The following is a 15,244-nucleotide window of genomic DNA, read 5'->3' as shown; positions in this document are numbered from 1 at the left end:
AAAAAGACTCTCCTGAGGAAGTGAAGTTTAAACTGAGGCCTATAAAATAAAGCAGGAATTAGGATTAACCAGATAAACTAGTGATGGGGGAGTAGATGGTGCTATAGGTAGAAAGAGCAGTACATAAGAAAAGGTTAGAATCACTTAAACAAAGAATGCAGAGGATGCATGGTACAAATGAGGCTACAGGGTCTTATAAACCAGCGTCCAGACTTTAGAGTTCACATGAAGAGAATGGAAAGCCACTAGGGGGTTTTAAGAGAGAGAACATTATAAGAAGTGTAATATAAAAAGTGACTGAAGGAGAGTGACAACAAGAGATAAGAGGCTTAGAGATGGCCATGGCTTGAACTGTGGTGGTGGCAAAAAGATGCAGTGATGAAGAGGCTATGTAAAGATATTCAAAAGATTTGAAGGACAGTTGGTAACGTCTGCTACATCTGCATGGAGTAAAAAGAAGTCAAAGACAACTCCTAGGTTTTTAGGCTGCACAACTGTTTAGAATGGTTAGACACTGGAATCAAAATACACATTCATGTGCTCATGTATATACACACACACAGGATAATCTAAAAGAAGTCAGATTAATGGAGCAATAATGAGTCTTTGCTGTGAACATTGTGTGTCTGGGGTGTTTATAGACATCCAAACAATATAGTTCAATAAGTAGCTTGATATGCAGGGAAGAAAGGCAATCTGGGATTATGAGCATCTGCAGACATTCCTATGTCATGCAACACATGGTTTTAGATTCCGCTTTACAAAGACTGTTTCAAAAGACAAATTCTAACATTTCTGGGACATGAAAAATTATGAGCTATGTTTGGAACCACAAAGCATATGGTATAATATTGAATATAAAAAAGTAAAAGTATAAGGTAGGAATCACATACTACTATAAGGCTGTTTCCCTTTAGTCTTCAGCTATTGCTGTGGCCAAGCAAATTCTCATTATATCAGTTCCTGTATTTATTAAAAGTATAGATAAAATTTTAAAATATTATCTAACAACAATTCAAGCCAAGGCTAGACAGAGGCTGCTAAAAAATAAAAAGAAAGTACAGAGATCCTGTTGTAGTATCTGTGGCTAGTTATGGGTAGTTCAGTATAGTTAAGGTTTATTCTAATACTTACTGTAAAAATGGGAAAAGCTTATGATACTTTTAGAAAAGCAGTAAATATATATCATAATATCTTATGCTACTACTGAAAGAGGAAAAAATAGTATGGCAAAGTTTGAAGGCTTCTAAAGATAGTTTTAGACCTTGGCTGGAAATAATATAATTTACTGCTAAAAAAAATTATACTTAAAGATCTTAACAATCTTTATTTCAGCTTGTTGAAAATTCAATTTGTATAACAATTTCCAGAAAACACTAACTGCATTAGAAGCATATGTAAAAAGCAACTGATACCATATAATATGATTTCAGAAAAATATGGGAAAAGTGTGAAAAGCAGAGACACGAGGACAAAGTGCCAAGAAACACCAATATTGATAGGACAAGTAGAGAAGAGTGCTGGGCCACAGAAAGAGAATCAACAGTGTGAAATGCAACTGAAAATCAAGCAAGGTAAAGTTTAAACTATGACCACTGGCTTCCTCAACATGTAGTTTACAAAAAGGGTAAACCACATAATTTATCATATAAACTGGGACACTTTTGAGCGTAAAAGAAATTGTATTAATAACTACATCAGACTAACAGGCATAACTTAAGGCTATTCTCGGAAAACTAGGACATATGGCTACATGAGTCATGGACAATTTTGTAGACAGCAATTTCAATAGAACAATGGGAGTGAACACCAGAATGAGGTAGGTTAATGAGTGACTTGTAGGTAAGGATATGAATATAAAAACTGAGGAAAGCTACTATTTTAAAAAAAAAAAAAAGGGAGGCAGATTTAAGACTCATCTTGTTCCCAAACATTCTCCCTTAAAGGCCAAATGTAAACCATATGTAATAAGCACAGCTAAATCACCTGATGAAGAAAATGGACTCCAGATTCTTTTAAAAGAACAGGTACTTCTAAATTTTGTTTTCTCAATTATGAATTTAAAACACCATTTTGCTGCAAAGACTTCATGACTAAAACACCAAAAGTAATGGCAACATAAGCCAAAATTGACAAATGGGATCTAATTAAACTAAAGAGCTTCTGCACAGCAAAAGAAACTATTATCAGAGTGAGAAGGCAATCTACAGAATGGGAGAAAATTTTTGCAATCTAGCCATCTGGCAAAGGGCTAATATGTAGAATCCACAAAAAACTTAAACAAATTTACAAGAAAAAAACAACCCCATCAAAAAGTGGGCAAAGGATATGAACAGACACTTCTCAAAAGAAGACATTTATGCAGCCAGCAAACATATGAAAAAATGCTCATCATCACTGGTCATTAGAGAAATGCAAATCAAAACCACAATGAGATACCATCTCATACCAGTTAGAATGGCGATCATTAAAAAGTCAGCAACAACAGACGCTGGAGAGGATGTGGAGAAATAGGAATGCTTTTACACTGTTGGTGGGAGTGTAAATTGGTTCAACCATTGTGGAAGACAGTGTGGCGATTCCTCAAGGATCTAGAACTACAAATACCATTTGACCCAGCAATCCCATTACTGGGTATATACCCAAAGGTTTATATATCATGCTACTATAAAGACACATGCACATGTATGTTTATTGTAGCACTGTTCACAATAGCAAGGACTTGGAACCAACCCAAATGACCATCAACGATGAACTGGATAAAGAAAATGTGGCACATATACACCATGGAATACTATGTAGCCATAAAAAAGGATGAGTTCATGTCCTTTGCAGGGACATGGATGAAGCTGGAAACTATCATTCTCAGCAAATTATCACAAGGACAGAAAACCAAACAATGCATCTTCTCACTCATAAGTGGGAGTTGAACAATGAGAACACATGGACACAGGGAGGGGGACATCACACACCGGGGCCTATTGGAGGACAGGGAGCAGGGGGCGGGGGGGAGGAAAGGCATTAGGAGAAACACTAATGTAGATGACAGGTTGATGGGTGCAGCAAACCACCATGGCACATGTATCCCTATGTAACGAACCTGCACATTCTGTACATGTACCCCAGAACTTAAAGTATAATTAAAAAGTAAATAAATAAATAAATAAATAAAACACTATTTTTGTGAAAAGTCTTTCTTTAAATATATAATTCCATATAAGAACATCATTCATACAGCTGAATGACAGCAGATACTATTTCAAAAATGAAAAAAGAAAAAGCAATATATGTAGATAAATCTCTAGGAAAGAAAAGGTCATGTAACATGAAGTTAGTAAAACTGTAACATAAAGCAGCTTTTAAATTTTCCTTTAAAAAGTAAAGAAGTAGGCCAGGCATGGTGGCTCAGGCCTGTAATCCCAGCACTTTGGGAGGCTGAGGCAGGTGGATCACCTGAGGTCAGGAGTTCAAGACCAGCCTGGACAATGCGGTGAAACCCCATCTCTACTAAAAATACAATAAATTAGCTGGGCGTGGTGGCAGGCACCTGTAGTCTCAGCTACTTGGGAGGCTGAGGCAGAAGAATCACTTGAACCCGGAAGGTGGAGGATGCAGTGAGCCGAGATCACACCATTGCATTCCAGCCTAGGCAACAAGAGTGAAACTCCAAAAAAAAAAAAAAAAAAGTAAAGAAGTATATTGTTTAATGTAAATAATGTACTATGCTCCCACTATACCTACAATGGGAAGATAGACTCACAAAGTAGGTAAGAAAGAGTACAGGCTTTGAAGTTAGACAACCTGGCTTACTACTCAGAGCTGTAAGATCACAGATCATTGACTTCAACTCCCTATGCCTCAGCTGCCTCATCTATAAAATGGAGATGACAGTATCTTCAAAGAATTATTGATGGTTAAATGACATAATGCATATAAAGTACTGAGAAAAGAGTCTAGCATATAGTTGAGTACTCTAGAGATGGTAGCTATCATAATTAGCTAGCTATTATATATAACGCATTATGCCTTGCACTGAGTTCATATCAATTTTCAGGACATGGTGTCACACCTGAGAACAGACAGATTATCAGTATAAGGAGAAAACAGGAGCTGATATGCACAAAGAGGCAAGAGTGGAACAAAGCAAGGCTCAACTACAAGATTTCTCCTCCTCAGAGAATGGAGAGGTCCTAAGATTTAATTAATCTGAAGTATTGTTTGTTGTTATTTTTAAAGTTTAGCTCCTAGTGCCAACAAGTAAAGACACATCCTATCAAAGTGGGACTGGCTGTGTCAAGGTTAAGAATACTAAGAGTTCTGACATTAAGAGCCATGAAATCCTTCTTAACTGTCATTTGCTAGCTGTACAACCTATGGCAAATTGCTTAACTTTCCTAAGCCTCAATGTACTCATCTCTAAAGCATGGATAATAATAATGCCAATCTCAGAGACTTGCTCAGAAACTTAATTGAAACAATATATAAATAGCATTCAACAAAGTACCAGGTACATAGAAAATATTTAAATACTTATATTATTGGCCAGGCATAGTGTCTCATACCTATAATCCCAGCACTTTGGGTGGCTGAGGCAGGTGGATCACCTGAGGTCAGGAGTTCAAGACTAGCCTGGGCACCATGGCAAAACCCCATCTCTACTAAAAATACAAAAATTAGCCAGACTTGGTGACGCGCACCTTCGTAATCCCAGCTACTCAGGAGGCTAAGGCAGAACCGCTTGAACTGAACCCAGGAGGCGGAGGTTGCAGTGAGCCAAGATCACACCACTGTACTCCAGCCTAGGGGACAGAGCAAGACTCCATCTCAAAAATAATAATTATTATTATATATATGTTTATATTATATTATATATGTGTATGCATATATATATAATTTAAGGGAGGTAAAGTTAAGATGAATAACCATAGAGACATGAGAACAGGAAGAGATACAGAAACATTATGGCAGGTTGAAGAGTATCAACCACATAGTGGGCATGAAAGAAAAATATAAAGTTCTCACTAAGGGAGTAGAAAAAAGGCAAGATTCATCCCAATTTTTAACTTATAAAATATAAGCATGTAAAAATATCTAAGACTGATAGCAGCAAATTTATGATTAAAAAACAGAAACATGTCTAATAAGGAAATGACTAAATAAATTATGGTATAGCCATGATATTAATACCTACACTTATTAAAATGCATGTTTTTGACATGTACACTATGGCAACTTTTTAAAAAGTATTTATTGTATCTATAAATATAGTTATCACACAAAAAGAAAAGAAATATAGAAAAGTGTTAACAACAGGTGTTTGTGAATAACAAAACTACAAATGCTTTTAACTTTTTCTTGAAACTTCACTGTTAATTTTCAAAAATGTCTGCAACAAATATGTATTATTTTATAATTTTTAAACATAAGGTCTTTTCAAGACTAGTTATACAAAGTTCACTAATACTAGACTATTATTAATACTATCATTAGTAATTAGTAATATTACTAACTATACGAAGTACACTAATACTAGAATAATAATACTGACAATAATAGAACTAGTGAATATAATTCTGAGTTACCTTGTAGCTCACTTTTAATAAGGCAACTTTCCATCATGTATAATAGCACAGTGACCATAATATCCAGCAGCTGACATTCTTCTGTTACCTGTCTGGCTAGCTCCTCATTGCTGAACAACTGAACACTAATATGCACAATTCTGTTAGACATTGTGTCTGATTCATGACTTTTCTTCAGTGTTTTCATAATGAAAGCATAATGCTGAACAAAAGTTTTTGTAAAAGCAACCTGTAAACATTTTAATAGAAAGGAAAAAACACATTAGTTTTAATTTTTAATTTAAAATCATTTTTAATATATCATATTAACATTTTACATCTTTACTAATTTATAATAATGTCCAAGGTAACAATAAAAAATCTCAATGATGAGGTAGTCTTTCACTTTTTGGGAACATGTGCAAAATATTTTGATGGTTAAAGAAAAAAAAACTTCTTTTCCCCCAAGATGGAGTCTTGCTCTGTTGCCCAAGCCTGAGTGCAGTGGCATGATCTCGGCTCACTGCAACCTCCACCTCCCAGGTTCAAGCAATTCTCCTGCCTCAGCCTCCCAAGTAGCTGGGATTACAGGCATGCGCCATCATGCCCAGTTAATTTTTGTATTCTTAGTAGAGACGGGGTTTCATCATGTTGGCCAGGATGGTCTCAAACTCTTGGCTTCGTGATCCGCCCGCCTCGGCCTCCCAAAGTGCTGAGATTACAGGCATGAGCATGGCCCCATTAAAAAAAATTTTAATAGACATTTTAAATTAATAAAGTTGTAAAGCAATAATAAATGCTGTGGTTTAAGAATACAAGACATACTTTGCTCACAAATGTATCAATTTACTGAGGCCAAAGTATGTAACTTTGTTCTGTGCTACCTACTTTAACAACAAAATCTAAGTCTCAGCTACAAACTATTGCATAGGATTTAACATAACTAAATAAGCGAGTCAATGTGATTACTTCAAAACAAATATCTTCTCCTATTTGATCTGAAAGCTGACCACTAATCTGACTAAACGATCTGCAGGATTATTTATTTTTACTTTTTACTTTTTTTTTTTTTTTGGAGACCAAGTCTCACTCTGTTGCCCAGGCTGGAGTGCAGTGATGCAATCCTGGCTCACTGCAACCTCCGCCTTCCAGGTTCAAGCCATTCTCCTGCCTCAGTCTCCCGAGTAGCTGGGATTACAGACACATGCCACCATGCCCAGCTAATTTTTGTATTTTTAGTAGAGATGGGGTTTCACCATGTTGGCCAGGCTAATCTCAAACTCCAGACCTCTGGTGATCTGCCCGCCTCGGGCTCCCAAAGTGCTGGAATTACAGGCGTGAGCCACTGCGCCCAGCCATATTTATTTTTACTCTTATTTGTATTCTTAATTCCTTTACATGTACATTTTCTGGTTTTTTTTTTTTTTTAGCAGATATAAAGACACACAAAACAATGACACTATTAAAGTGTCTCTCCTAACCTACAACATAAAAATTACAGCATGCTTTATTTTCTTTTCATAAACTGAGCTTTGTCACTCTGCCATAACCATATGATGGTAACAGGTGCGTTCTAACCCCCTGGGTCTAGAAACTTCACCTACCAACATTTTTATATGAGTCAATAACTGTTCTCTGTTTATCAGCTGTGACCAGACACTATTCAATCCATGCTTTTCCCAGCCTGATCTCACAATCTAAATTCAATTGCCCCCATTAAACATTCTCACAGCACCTTTTACTCTTCTTCAGAGGATTTAGAACAATTTGTAACTACATATTTATTTCTGCAAAATAAAAATTGTGGTTTCAATGTTTGCTTCCCAGTATTCCCTCCAGACCAAGTTCCATGCAGAAAAGCAATCTTTTGGAACTCTGCTGAGTAATGCTGCTTTGCCACAAAGTTAACACACTGTTGGCTGGACGCGGTGGCTCACGCCTGTAATCCCAGCACTTTGGGAGGCCGAGGTGGGTGGATCACGAGGTCAGGAAATCGAGACCATCCTGGCTAACATGGTGAAACCCCGTCTCTACTAAAAATACAAAAAAAAATTAGCCGGGCGTGGTGGCGGGCGCCTGTAGTCCCAGCTACTCTGGAGGCTGAGACAGGAGAATGGCATGGACCCAGGAGGCAGAGCTTGCAGTGAGCCGAGATCACGCCACTGCACGCGAGCCTAGGCGACAGAGCGAGACTCCATGTCAAAAAAAAAAAAAAAAGGCTAAGACACTGTGCCTTTTGTGCAGAACCTGTGTTAGCAAGAGAAGAAACTAATGCCTGTTTATAGTGTTATATCAACCCTCACCTGAGAAATATATCCAAAAAAAGATTTAATAATGAAAGGCAAAGAAAGAAAAGCAAAGTTCAGAAAAGCAGGAAAATATATAGATACCTTATACTCTTGATCGGGAAGCATGTTGAGTAAGAAAGTTACCATCTTTTGAGGGAATTCATATTTTATAGTCCAAAATAATAGTTCTTCTAGGAAGCTTTTATGTTTCAAAACATCCATTATGGATTGATCTGCACAAGAAAAATGAAATTTATCAGTTAATGATTGAAGTTGCTTATCTCATTTAAACCTCACTATAACTAATAACCCATAAACCATAAAACGTGAATGTATCTAAAAATTAAAAATATCCTTAAATGCAATAATATTGACAAGCTAGATTTCTATAATGTACATACTATGTAAATAAGAAAAAATTTAATGCATATATTTTAATACAAAGCAGTAAGTGGAAAAATGAATGGGGGAAATGGATGCTCTTTTTAAATAAAAGTATTCAATGGAAGGCAGCATTATCTACTGGAAAGTCTAAGGCCAAGTGCCACTTCTCAAGGGCCAGTCTGTCTCTTCCAAAGCTTCCAAGCTTATTCAACAGAAGATCTCAAGAGGTATATGAGGAACTAGGTATTTTGAATACTTTCACTGTTTCTTTCTCTCACTAATTTCTTCCCCTGCAAATGAACTAGAAAATTAAGACTATTAATCTTTGTCAGAGGAAATGATCTTAAGTTACTGCTCTGGATCATCAGCTCTACCACAAAGACATCAAGAGGATACAAGAAGTGTCAACTATGAATGTACTGGCTCCAGTGACACTGCTTAAGCAGGGGCTAAACTTGGATGAGAGACTGGAAAAAACAGTATCTAACACACATTAAAATCCTCAGGTCCAGCCCTAACTACATCACTGTTCAAGGTGTCTTGCAGGATAACCTTGTAGAGTTTTTTCAGTTAACACTACCCCAGCTTTATACTTCTTCTAGTATTGAATAATGTGTTCATACCACATCTCCCCAGGTAGTGGGTCTAAACGAGTAACAATAAGCTCAGTATGTCATCACTTTCTTTATAAAACATTGTGTTTACTAAGACTTGAATCAGTCCTTATTAGATATAACTTTAACATAGTTTTTTCATTAATAACTAAAGAAAAAACGGAACCAAAATATCCTATATATCCTGAAGATATTATGATTTTAACCACAGAGAGGCAAAAATGTCTTCCAACTCACTAATTCCATTTCAGTGGTGTCATAAGTGATATATATGAGTGGTTAACATACAAAGACAAGTACACTGTAACACTATAATCTGTTTTTTTTTTTTTTTCCTTAAGAGTCAGGGTCTCACTCTGGAGGCTAGAGTGCAGTGGTGTAATCATAGCTCACTGCAACCTCAAACTCCTCAGCTCGAGTGATCCTCCCACCTTACCCTCCTGAATAGCTAGGACTATAGGGGTACAAGACCACACCCTGCTAATTTATTTTTTATTTTTTGAAGAGACAAGGTCTTGCTACGTTGTCCAGGCTACATTGCTTTATTATTAGCAATTAAGTAATTATTTTCAAAACTCAGAATTTTCTACTTATAAAACAGAAATATATTCCTCCTGAAACAGATCATTTCCAGGGCATGACAATGATTTAAAAACAAAAACAAGCCAAGATTGCAAGAAATGAGGTAAAATACAGTAAAAAAGAACTCACTGACAGATTCAAAGACAAAAAGTAATAAAAATAGGGCTCAAGAGAATCAGGTAGCAGGAATTTAACATTTGTAACTAAAAATTATAATATAGGCTCAGCACAGTGGCCCACACCTTAATCCCAGCACTTTGGGAGGCTGAGGTGGGCAGATAGATGGCTTGAGCTCAGGAATTTGAGACCAGCCTAGGCAACATGGCAAAACTCTGTCTCTAAAAAACATACGAAAATCAGCCAGATGGGGTGGCATGCGCCTGTAGTCCCAACTACTCCGGAGGTTGAGACAGGAGAACTGGATCGCTTGAGCCCGGGAGGCAGAAGTTGCAGTGAACCAAGATCATGCCATTGATCATTCTAGCCTGGGTAACACAGTAAGACCCTGTCCTGAAAAAAATAAATTATAATCCACCGCACACTGCTGTACCTAATTTAATTCTCACAATTCACTTAACACAATGTGACTGATAATTTCACTGACTACCAAAATAAAAGCTCTCATTGGTAAGTGCTTCTTAAAAGCATTTACAAAGCTGAACAAAACTAGTACTATTAATCACAGAATTCATAGTTATGACTCTGCAAGCCTGTATTAGGCAAATGAAAAGCCTGAAGCCATCATAATTATTATTGTCAAGCACTTAAAAGAAAATACACATTAACAATGTTTTAAATCAATTAAACAACCTGAATATACCAGGAAAGCTGTGGCTTCTGCTAAAATGAAAATAGTTGCAGTTATGTAGAATTCAATATTTTTATCTGCAGACCAAAAAAACTTCAGCAATGTCTTCTTTGTTGCTCTTAAAATAGGTGATGTCAGTCTCCCAAGATGTTAAAGCACATGTTACATTGTGTAATATTATGAAAATGTAGTTAGAAATGCTTCTATTAGTTATGTTTGACTATCTTTAAATCTTGACATGACTTTTAACAATGTGTAAACTACCTTAAGTCAAATTGTAAAAAGAGATTTTTGAAGAATCACTATGCACTGTAAATGCATCACTAAAGCAAAGGTTTTAATAATCTTGGAATCTTGGCCATGTAGTTAAAACCCTCAAGGCCTCAGTTTCTTCACCCTTAAAATGCAGGTTTAGAGAACAGGCAGTGATGAGGTTAGCATAGTGTCTGGCCTCTTCCTTACCATTACATATTTTCTTTTCAGTGCACTTTTCAAGCTGTTGAACAAAATTCTTACAAAAATTGAGCCATTCCCTACACTTCAGATATCTTCAAAATAAGGTCAGTTTTTGAAAACACCTGGCATTCTAATTCACAAAGCCATTCCTTCCATGTACATACTTACACTGAAAATGATAACTGATGAAGTCTTAAATCTCTGTACTATTTCTTACCATTAGAGGAAAGAAGAGAAGGCACTCAATCCAAACACACATGTGAAAAAAGTTCAGGTATTTAAAAACAAAGAAAAAACACTTCAACTTAAGTCTGCATAAAAAGTATCTTCAGCCAGAGAGTGACCAGGCTGAAGGAAAACAATGACTTCTTACACCATAGCAGGTATTTTCTGGGCACCCCTAAAGCTTAAACTCAACTATGTGCTTAACAATCTCCAGCTCAGATGTGTCACAAGGACTCAGTTTAATATCTGATAAGTTAAAGAGCCAGATGGCCATATGGGTTCCTAATTTCCTTCAGACATACAGGTTCTCTGCTGAGCCAGAAGAAAGGAGAACATATGTGTATGTGTGCATCCTGGACTGCAGATCAAATTCCATACCCTTTCCTAGCAACTCCCAAGTTAAATGCAGCAGCATAGTAACTGAGACTTAGAAAAGGAACCTGCAACTCAAAGTGCCTGCATGTTCTACCTTTCTAGGCAGTCCTAAATATTTCACAAGATACACTTAATCAAGAGCAGAAGAAAGAAATTTCTTTTCATCGGCTGGGTGCGGTGGCTCACGCCTGTAATTCCAGCACTTTGGGGGGCCGAGGCGGGAGGATCACGAGGTCAGGAGATCGAGATCATCCTAGCTAACACAGTGAAACCCCGTCTCTACTAAAAATACAAAAAAATTAGCTGGGCGTGGCGGCGGGCGCCTGTAGTCCCAGCTGCTGGGGAGGCTGAGGCAGGAGAATGGTGTGAACCTGGGAGGCAGAGCTTGCAGTGAGCCAAGATCGCACCACTGCTGGAACTCCAGCCTGGGTGACAAGAGCAAGACTCTGTCCCCCAAAAAAAAAAAGAAATTTCTTTTCATCAAAATAACATTTTAGCCGCTGGAGACTTTTTTTTTTTTTTTTTTGAGGCGGAGTCTCGCTCTGTGGCCCAGGCTGGAGTGCAGTGGCAGGATCTCAGCTCACTGCAAACTCTGCCTCCCGGGTTTACGCCATTCTCCTGCCTCAGCCTCCCCAGTAGCTGGGACTACAAGCGCCCACCACCTCGCCCGGCTAGGTTTTTGTATTTTTTTAGTGGAGATGGGGTTTCACTGTGTTAGCCAGGATGGTCTCGATCTCCTGACCTCATGATCCGCCCGTCTCGGCCTCCCAAAGTGCTGGGATTACAGGCTTGAGCCACCGCGCCCGGCCTGGAGACTTTCTAAACCAACCACACGTTAAGAACATGGAAATCCCTGGCAAAAATCCAAAGCACAGACTTGTCAACTAATTACAAGTGTTCTAGAAAAGCTTTTAGTGACAGTCAAGTAAACATTGTGGTTAAAAGCTTAGGCTCTGGAAGATGAATTAAGGATCTACCTCTCATTAGCCATAATCTCTAACATGTCCAACACATACAAAAGGTTCAATAAATATTACTCATTATTATTACTAATCTAGTCCCTCACTACAAAGCATATCTATAATACTTTCTCCCCTTAAGTAAACACGTGAGTCCCTACTGAGCCTTTATTACGTGTTAAGTACTACTTACTCATTCCCATTGTGTGTGTGTGTGTGTCTGTCTCTGTCTCTCTCTCACCATGTCATCTCCCTTGTCTTTTTTCACTCTAGAAACTGCACACCCCAGATTATAAAAGGAACTAGGCCAAACTACAAATTCACACAAAAAACACTGGATTGGCCAAATCAATCAACCAATGAAAAGACTTCCTTTTTGGGGGGACTCAAATATGATAATGCATATTTTATGATGAAAATAATGAACAAAACCCAATAGTAATCCCTTAACAATACTTTCTCCAAGACTTATTAGATAAATCTAATAACATAAGTCTCCCTTTAAACAGCTTTGATGTCAATATTGTTAGCCCATCAAGTATTTTTAGTGATTAGGCATTTTTTAGAAGCATTTTATTCAAGGAAAAAAAATAAATAAATAAAAATAAAAATACCTTTGGTGCCACTGCTTAGTTTTACCCTCTTTCTCTTGCCCAGACCTTGACTACCATCCTGATCATCCTGAAGGAAAATAAAATTAGCATTACACACAGTCACATTCATAAATTGATACACTTTATAAACATGCTACAAATTACATTAAACACACAATATATGCCTGCTTACATACTACTAATCAACATCTATGTATTTGCTATAATATGTATTTTAGTGTTAATTTTGATTTTAAAATATAGTGAAATATCCCTAATATTAAAACACAAGAGTTCTTAAATGTAATCTCTGCTTCTAATGGAAGACTCTTAAACACCCCAAAATGCCAAGATTAAAGATTTTCCTAACCTTACAAATTAACATCAAATGCACGAAGAAACTAAAGGGTGGAATAAGAGAGATTATTATAGGAAAGTAGGAGAGAAAAGGAGAGGACAAAAACAATGAATAGAGGAAAGGCTTTCAAGAGTCTAAGAAAAAATGAGTTCAAGAAATCAAATTTGAAAAATAAACACAACATATTAGAAGTTGGAGTTGAGATTTCAAAATAATAATAAAAACAAATTAAAATATGCTTAGAAAAAAAAATCCAAAAAGGAAATACAGACATTTCTGCTCAATGTGATATATACATATATATATATCCTAGGAAAATCTCACACTAAAAATAACATGGCTTATGGGGGGAAAAAAGGGTAAGGGGCGGACACTCACAACCTATTCAAGTTTGTAACCAGAGCAGTAACAAAAGTAACAAAGAGCAGTAATTGGTGCCTGGGAAGATCATTCACAGGCCCAGGCAAACATCTTGTGGTGGTTTAAGGCTATATGAGAGCATGTTAACACTGTACAACAGAGTAAGAAAGCCAGCCAGCTATGACAATGCAGAGGGAAGAGGAGCAAAGGGAGCCTGCCTCTGGTAAAACCAAGGTAAAAGTAGCAGTGCACCTCTTGAGAAGGAAGCCCTGGGTATAGGTGCTCATTTCTAATTTTCTTAGTATAGTGCTGAAAAGGCTCCTGCTGTCTTTGCAGCAGAGCTCAGAGTTTTTTACTCTCCAGCTAAAGGTTATGATTCTACCCCACTATCCCAGGTCTCCTAAACCAAGGACGTTGCATATGAATCAACAACTTCCACATTATACTGACATATTTTCCCTGTTTTCCAAACACATATGAACCAACCAATATTATAAAGAGGTGTGGTAGTATTTGGCAGATAGTCAGTTGTGCTAACAATGGTGCTGGTGGCAGGTGAGAATTATATTATAAGTTTCAAAATACTTTTCTCAATTATCATCCATCAAATTCCTAAAGCAGAAAAGTAGCCTCAGCTTCATGCTGGAGCTCTATACACTGGTGCAGCTTCCTTGGCCTAAATGTAATAGCCTTAACTTAGGTTTCTGTGAAGTGCAGCATCAATCCTCAGGGCCATTCTCTGGGGTTTTCCAGAGCTACCACTTAGCTCAGTCATTCAGCATTTACTTCAGTATGTCTTCCCTGTTAATCTCTACCTTTGCCAGGCCTCTCTGGCCATCCACCTGGCAACAGAACTGACAGTCAAACTACAATCTCCGCCTCCTCTGCCACTCTCAGCTTGCTGCTGGAGAAATTAATGAGAAAGAAATATGAAGCCTTAAAAGACAGAAAACAGACACAGGAATGTAAAAGCATACTACAGGGCTCAGAGGGTTCAGAAATTTAAGATTTCAGCTAATAGCCATTTACGAAACTTGTTCTCTAAGACCTGAGAGAAAAAGCAAATTTGGAAAAACATGTTATGTCCCAGACGAGGATTATTTCATAATTTCAAATATAAACTTCCTATGAAAAGCGTATCCTTGATCAAGCGATAGTCATGGCAATATGAAGTTTTGTAAGTTTCCTGACCTTACATACTTAAAGGACAAGTAGAATTAGACAAGCAAAGGAGGGCAAAGTCACGCCAAGAAGAGAATACAGCATAAGCAAAGGCAAAAGACAAAAGTCTGAAAACATGGACCACTGAGTTGGCCTTAACATCATGTTAGATATCAAATACAGCTAGGAAGGGAGATTATCTGCATCTGAGCTGGTGGGAAAATGGGTACTCTTATATACCAATGGGGAGAATATACAGTAGTAAAATTTCCCTGAATGGCAATTGAGTAATGTTTGTAACAGAAATTCCAGTTCTAAGAATTTAACACAAAGAAATAATCAGACAAGTGAATTGGGACTATATGCATATTTATTCATCACAATGTTATTTATAATGGCAAAAAAAAAAAAAAAAAGGTCTTTGATTTCCAATAGAAGATGATTAGGTAAATAAATAAAAGCACACCTGTACCATATAAAGAAAAACAATGCTGGAGCTCTATATTCATTGTGACCAGAT

At 37.2% G+C, this 15,244-nt stretch overlaps 1 protein-coding gene across 1 annotated transcript in view; it reads right to left on the bottom strand.

Moving 5' to 3' along the window:
• Nucleotides 1-15,244, bottom strand: part of UBR3 (ubiquitin protein ligase E3 component n-recognin 3 (putative)) — a gene marked incomplete at its 5' end in the record, with an annotated part of 276,638 nt that overhangs the window by 197,547 nt on the left and 63,847 nt on the right. The window contains 3 exons of the mRNA XM_011945970.1: nt 5,583-5,811; nt 7,952-8,082; nt 12,867-12,933. Of these exons, the coding sequence (XP_011801360.1) occupies nt 5,583-5,811; nt 7,952-8,082; nt 12,867-12,933 (427 nt within the window). The remainder of the gene's footprint in view (nt 1-5,582; nt 5,812-7,951; nt 8,083-12,866; nt 12,934-15,244) is intronic.

Source organism: Colobus angolensis, unplaced genomic scaffold (genome assembly GCF_000951035.1).
Source record: "Colobus angolensis palliatus isolate OR3802 unplaced genomic scaffold, Cang.pa_1.0 Scaffold247, whole genome shotgun sequence".
NCBI classification, from domain to species: domain Eukaryota; kingdom Metazoa; phylum Chordata; class Mammalia; order Primates; family Cercopithecidae; genus Colobus; species Colobus angolensis.
Note: the sequence above shows the minus strand (reverse complement) of the source record. Positions and strands in the feature narration are given on the sequence as shown.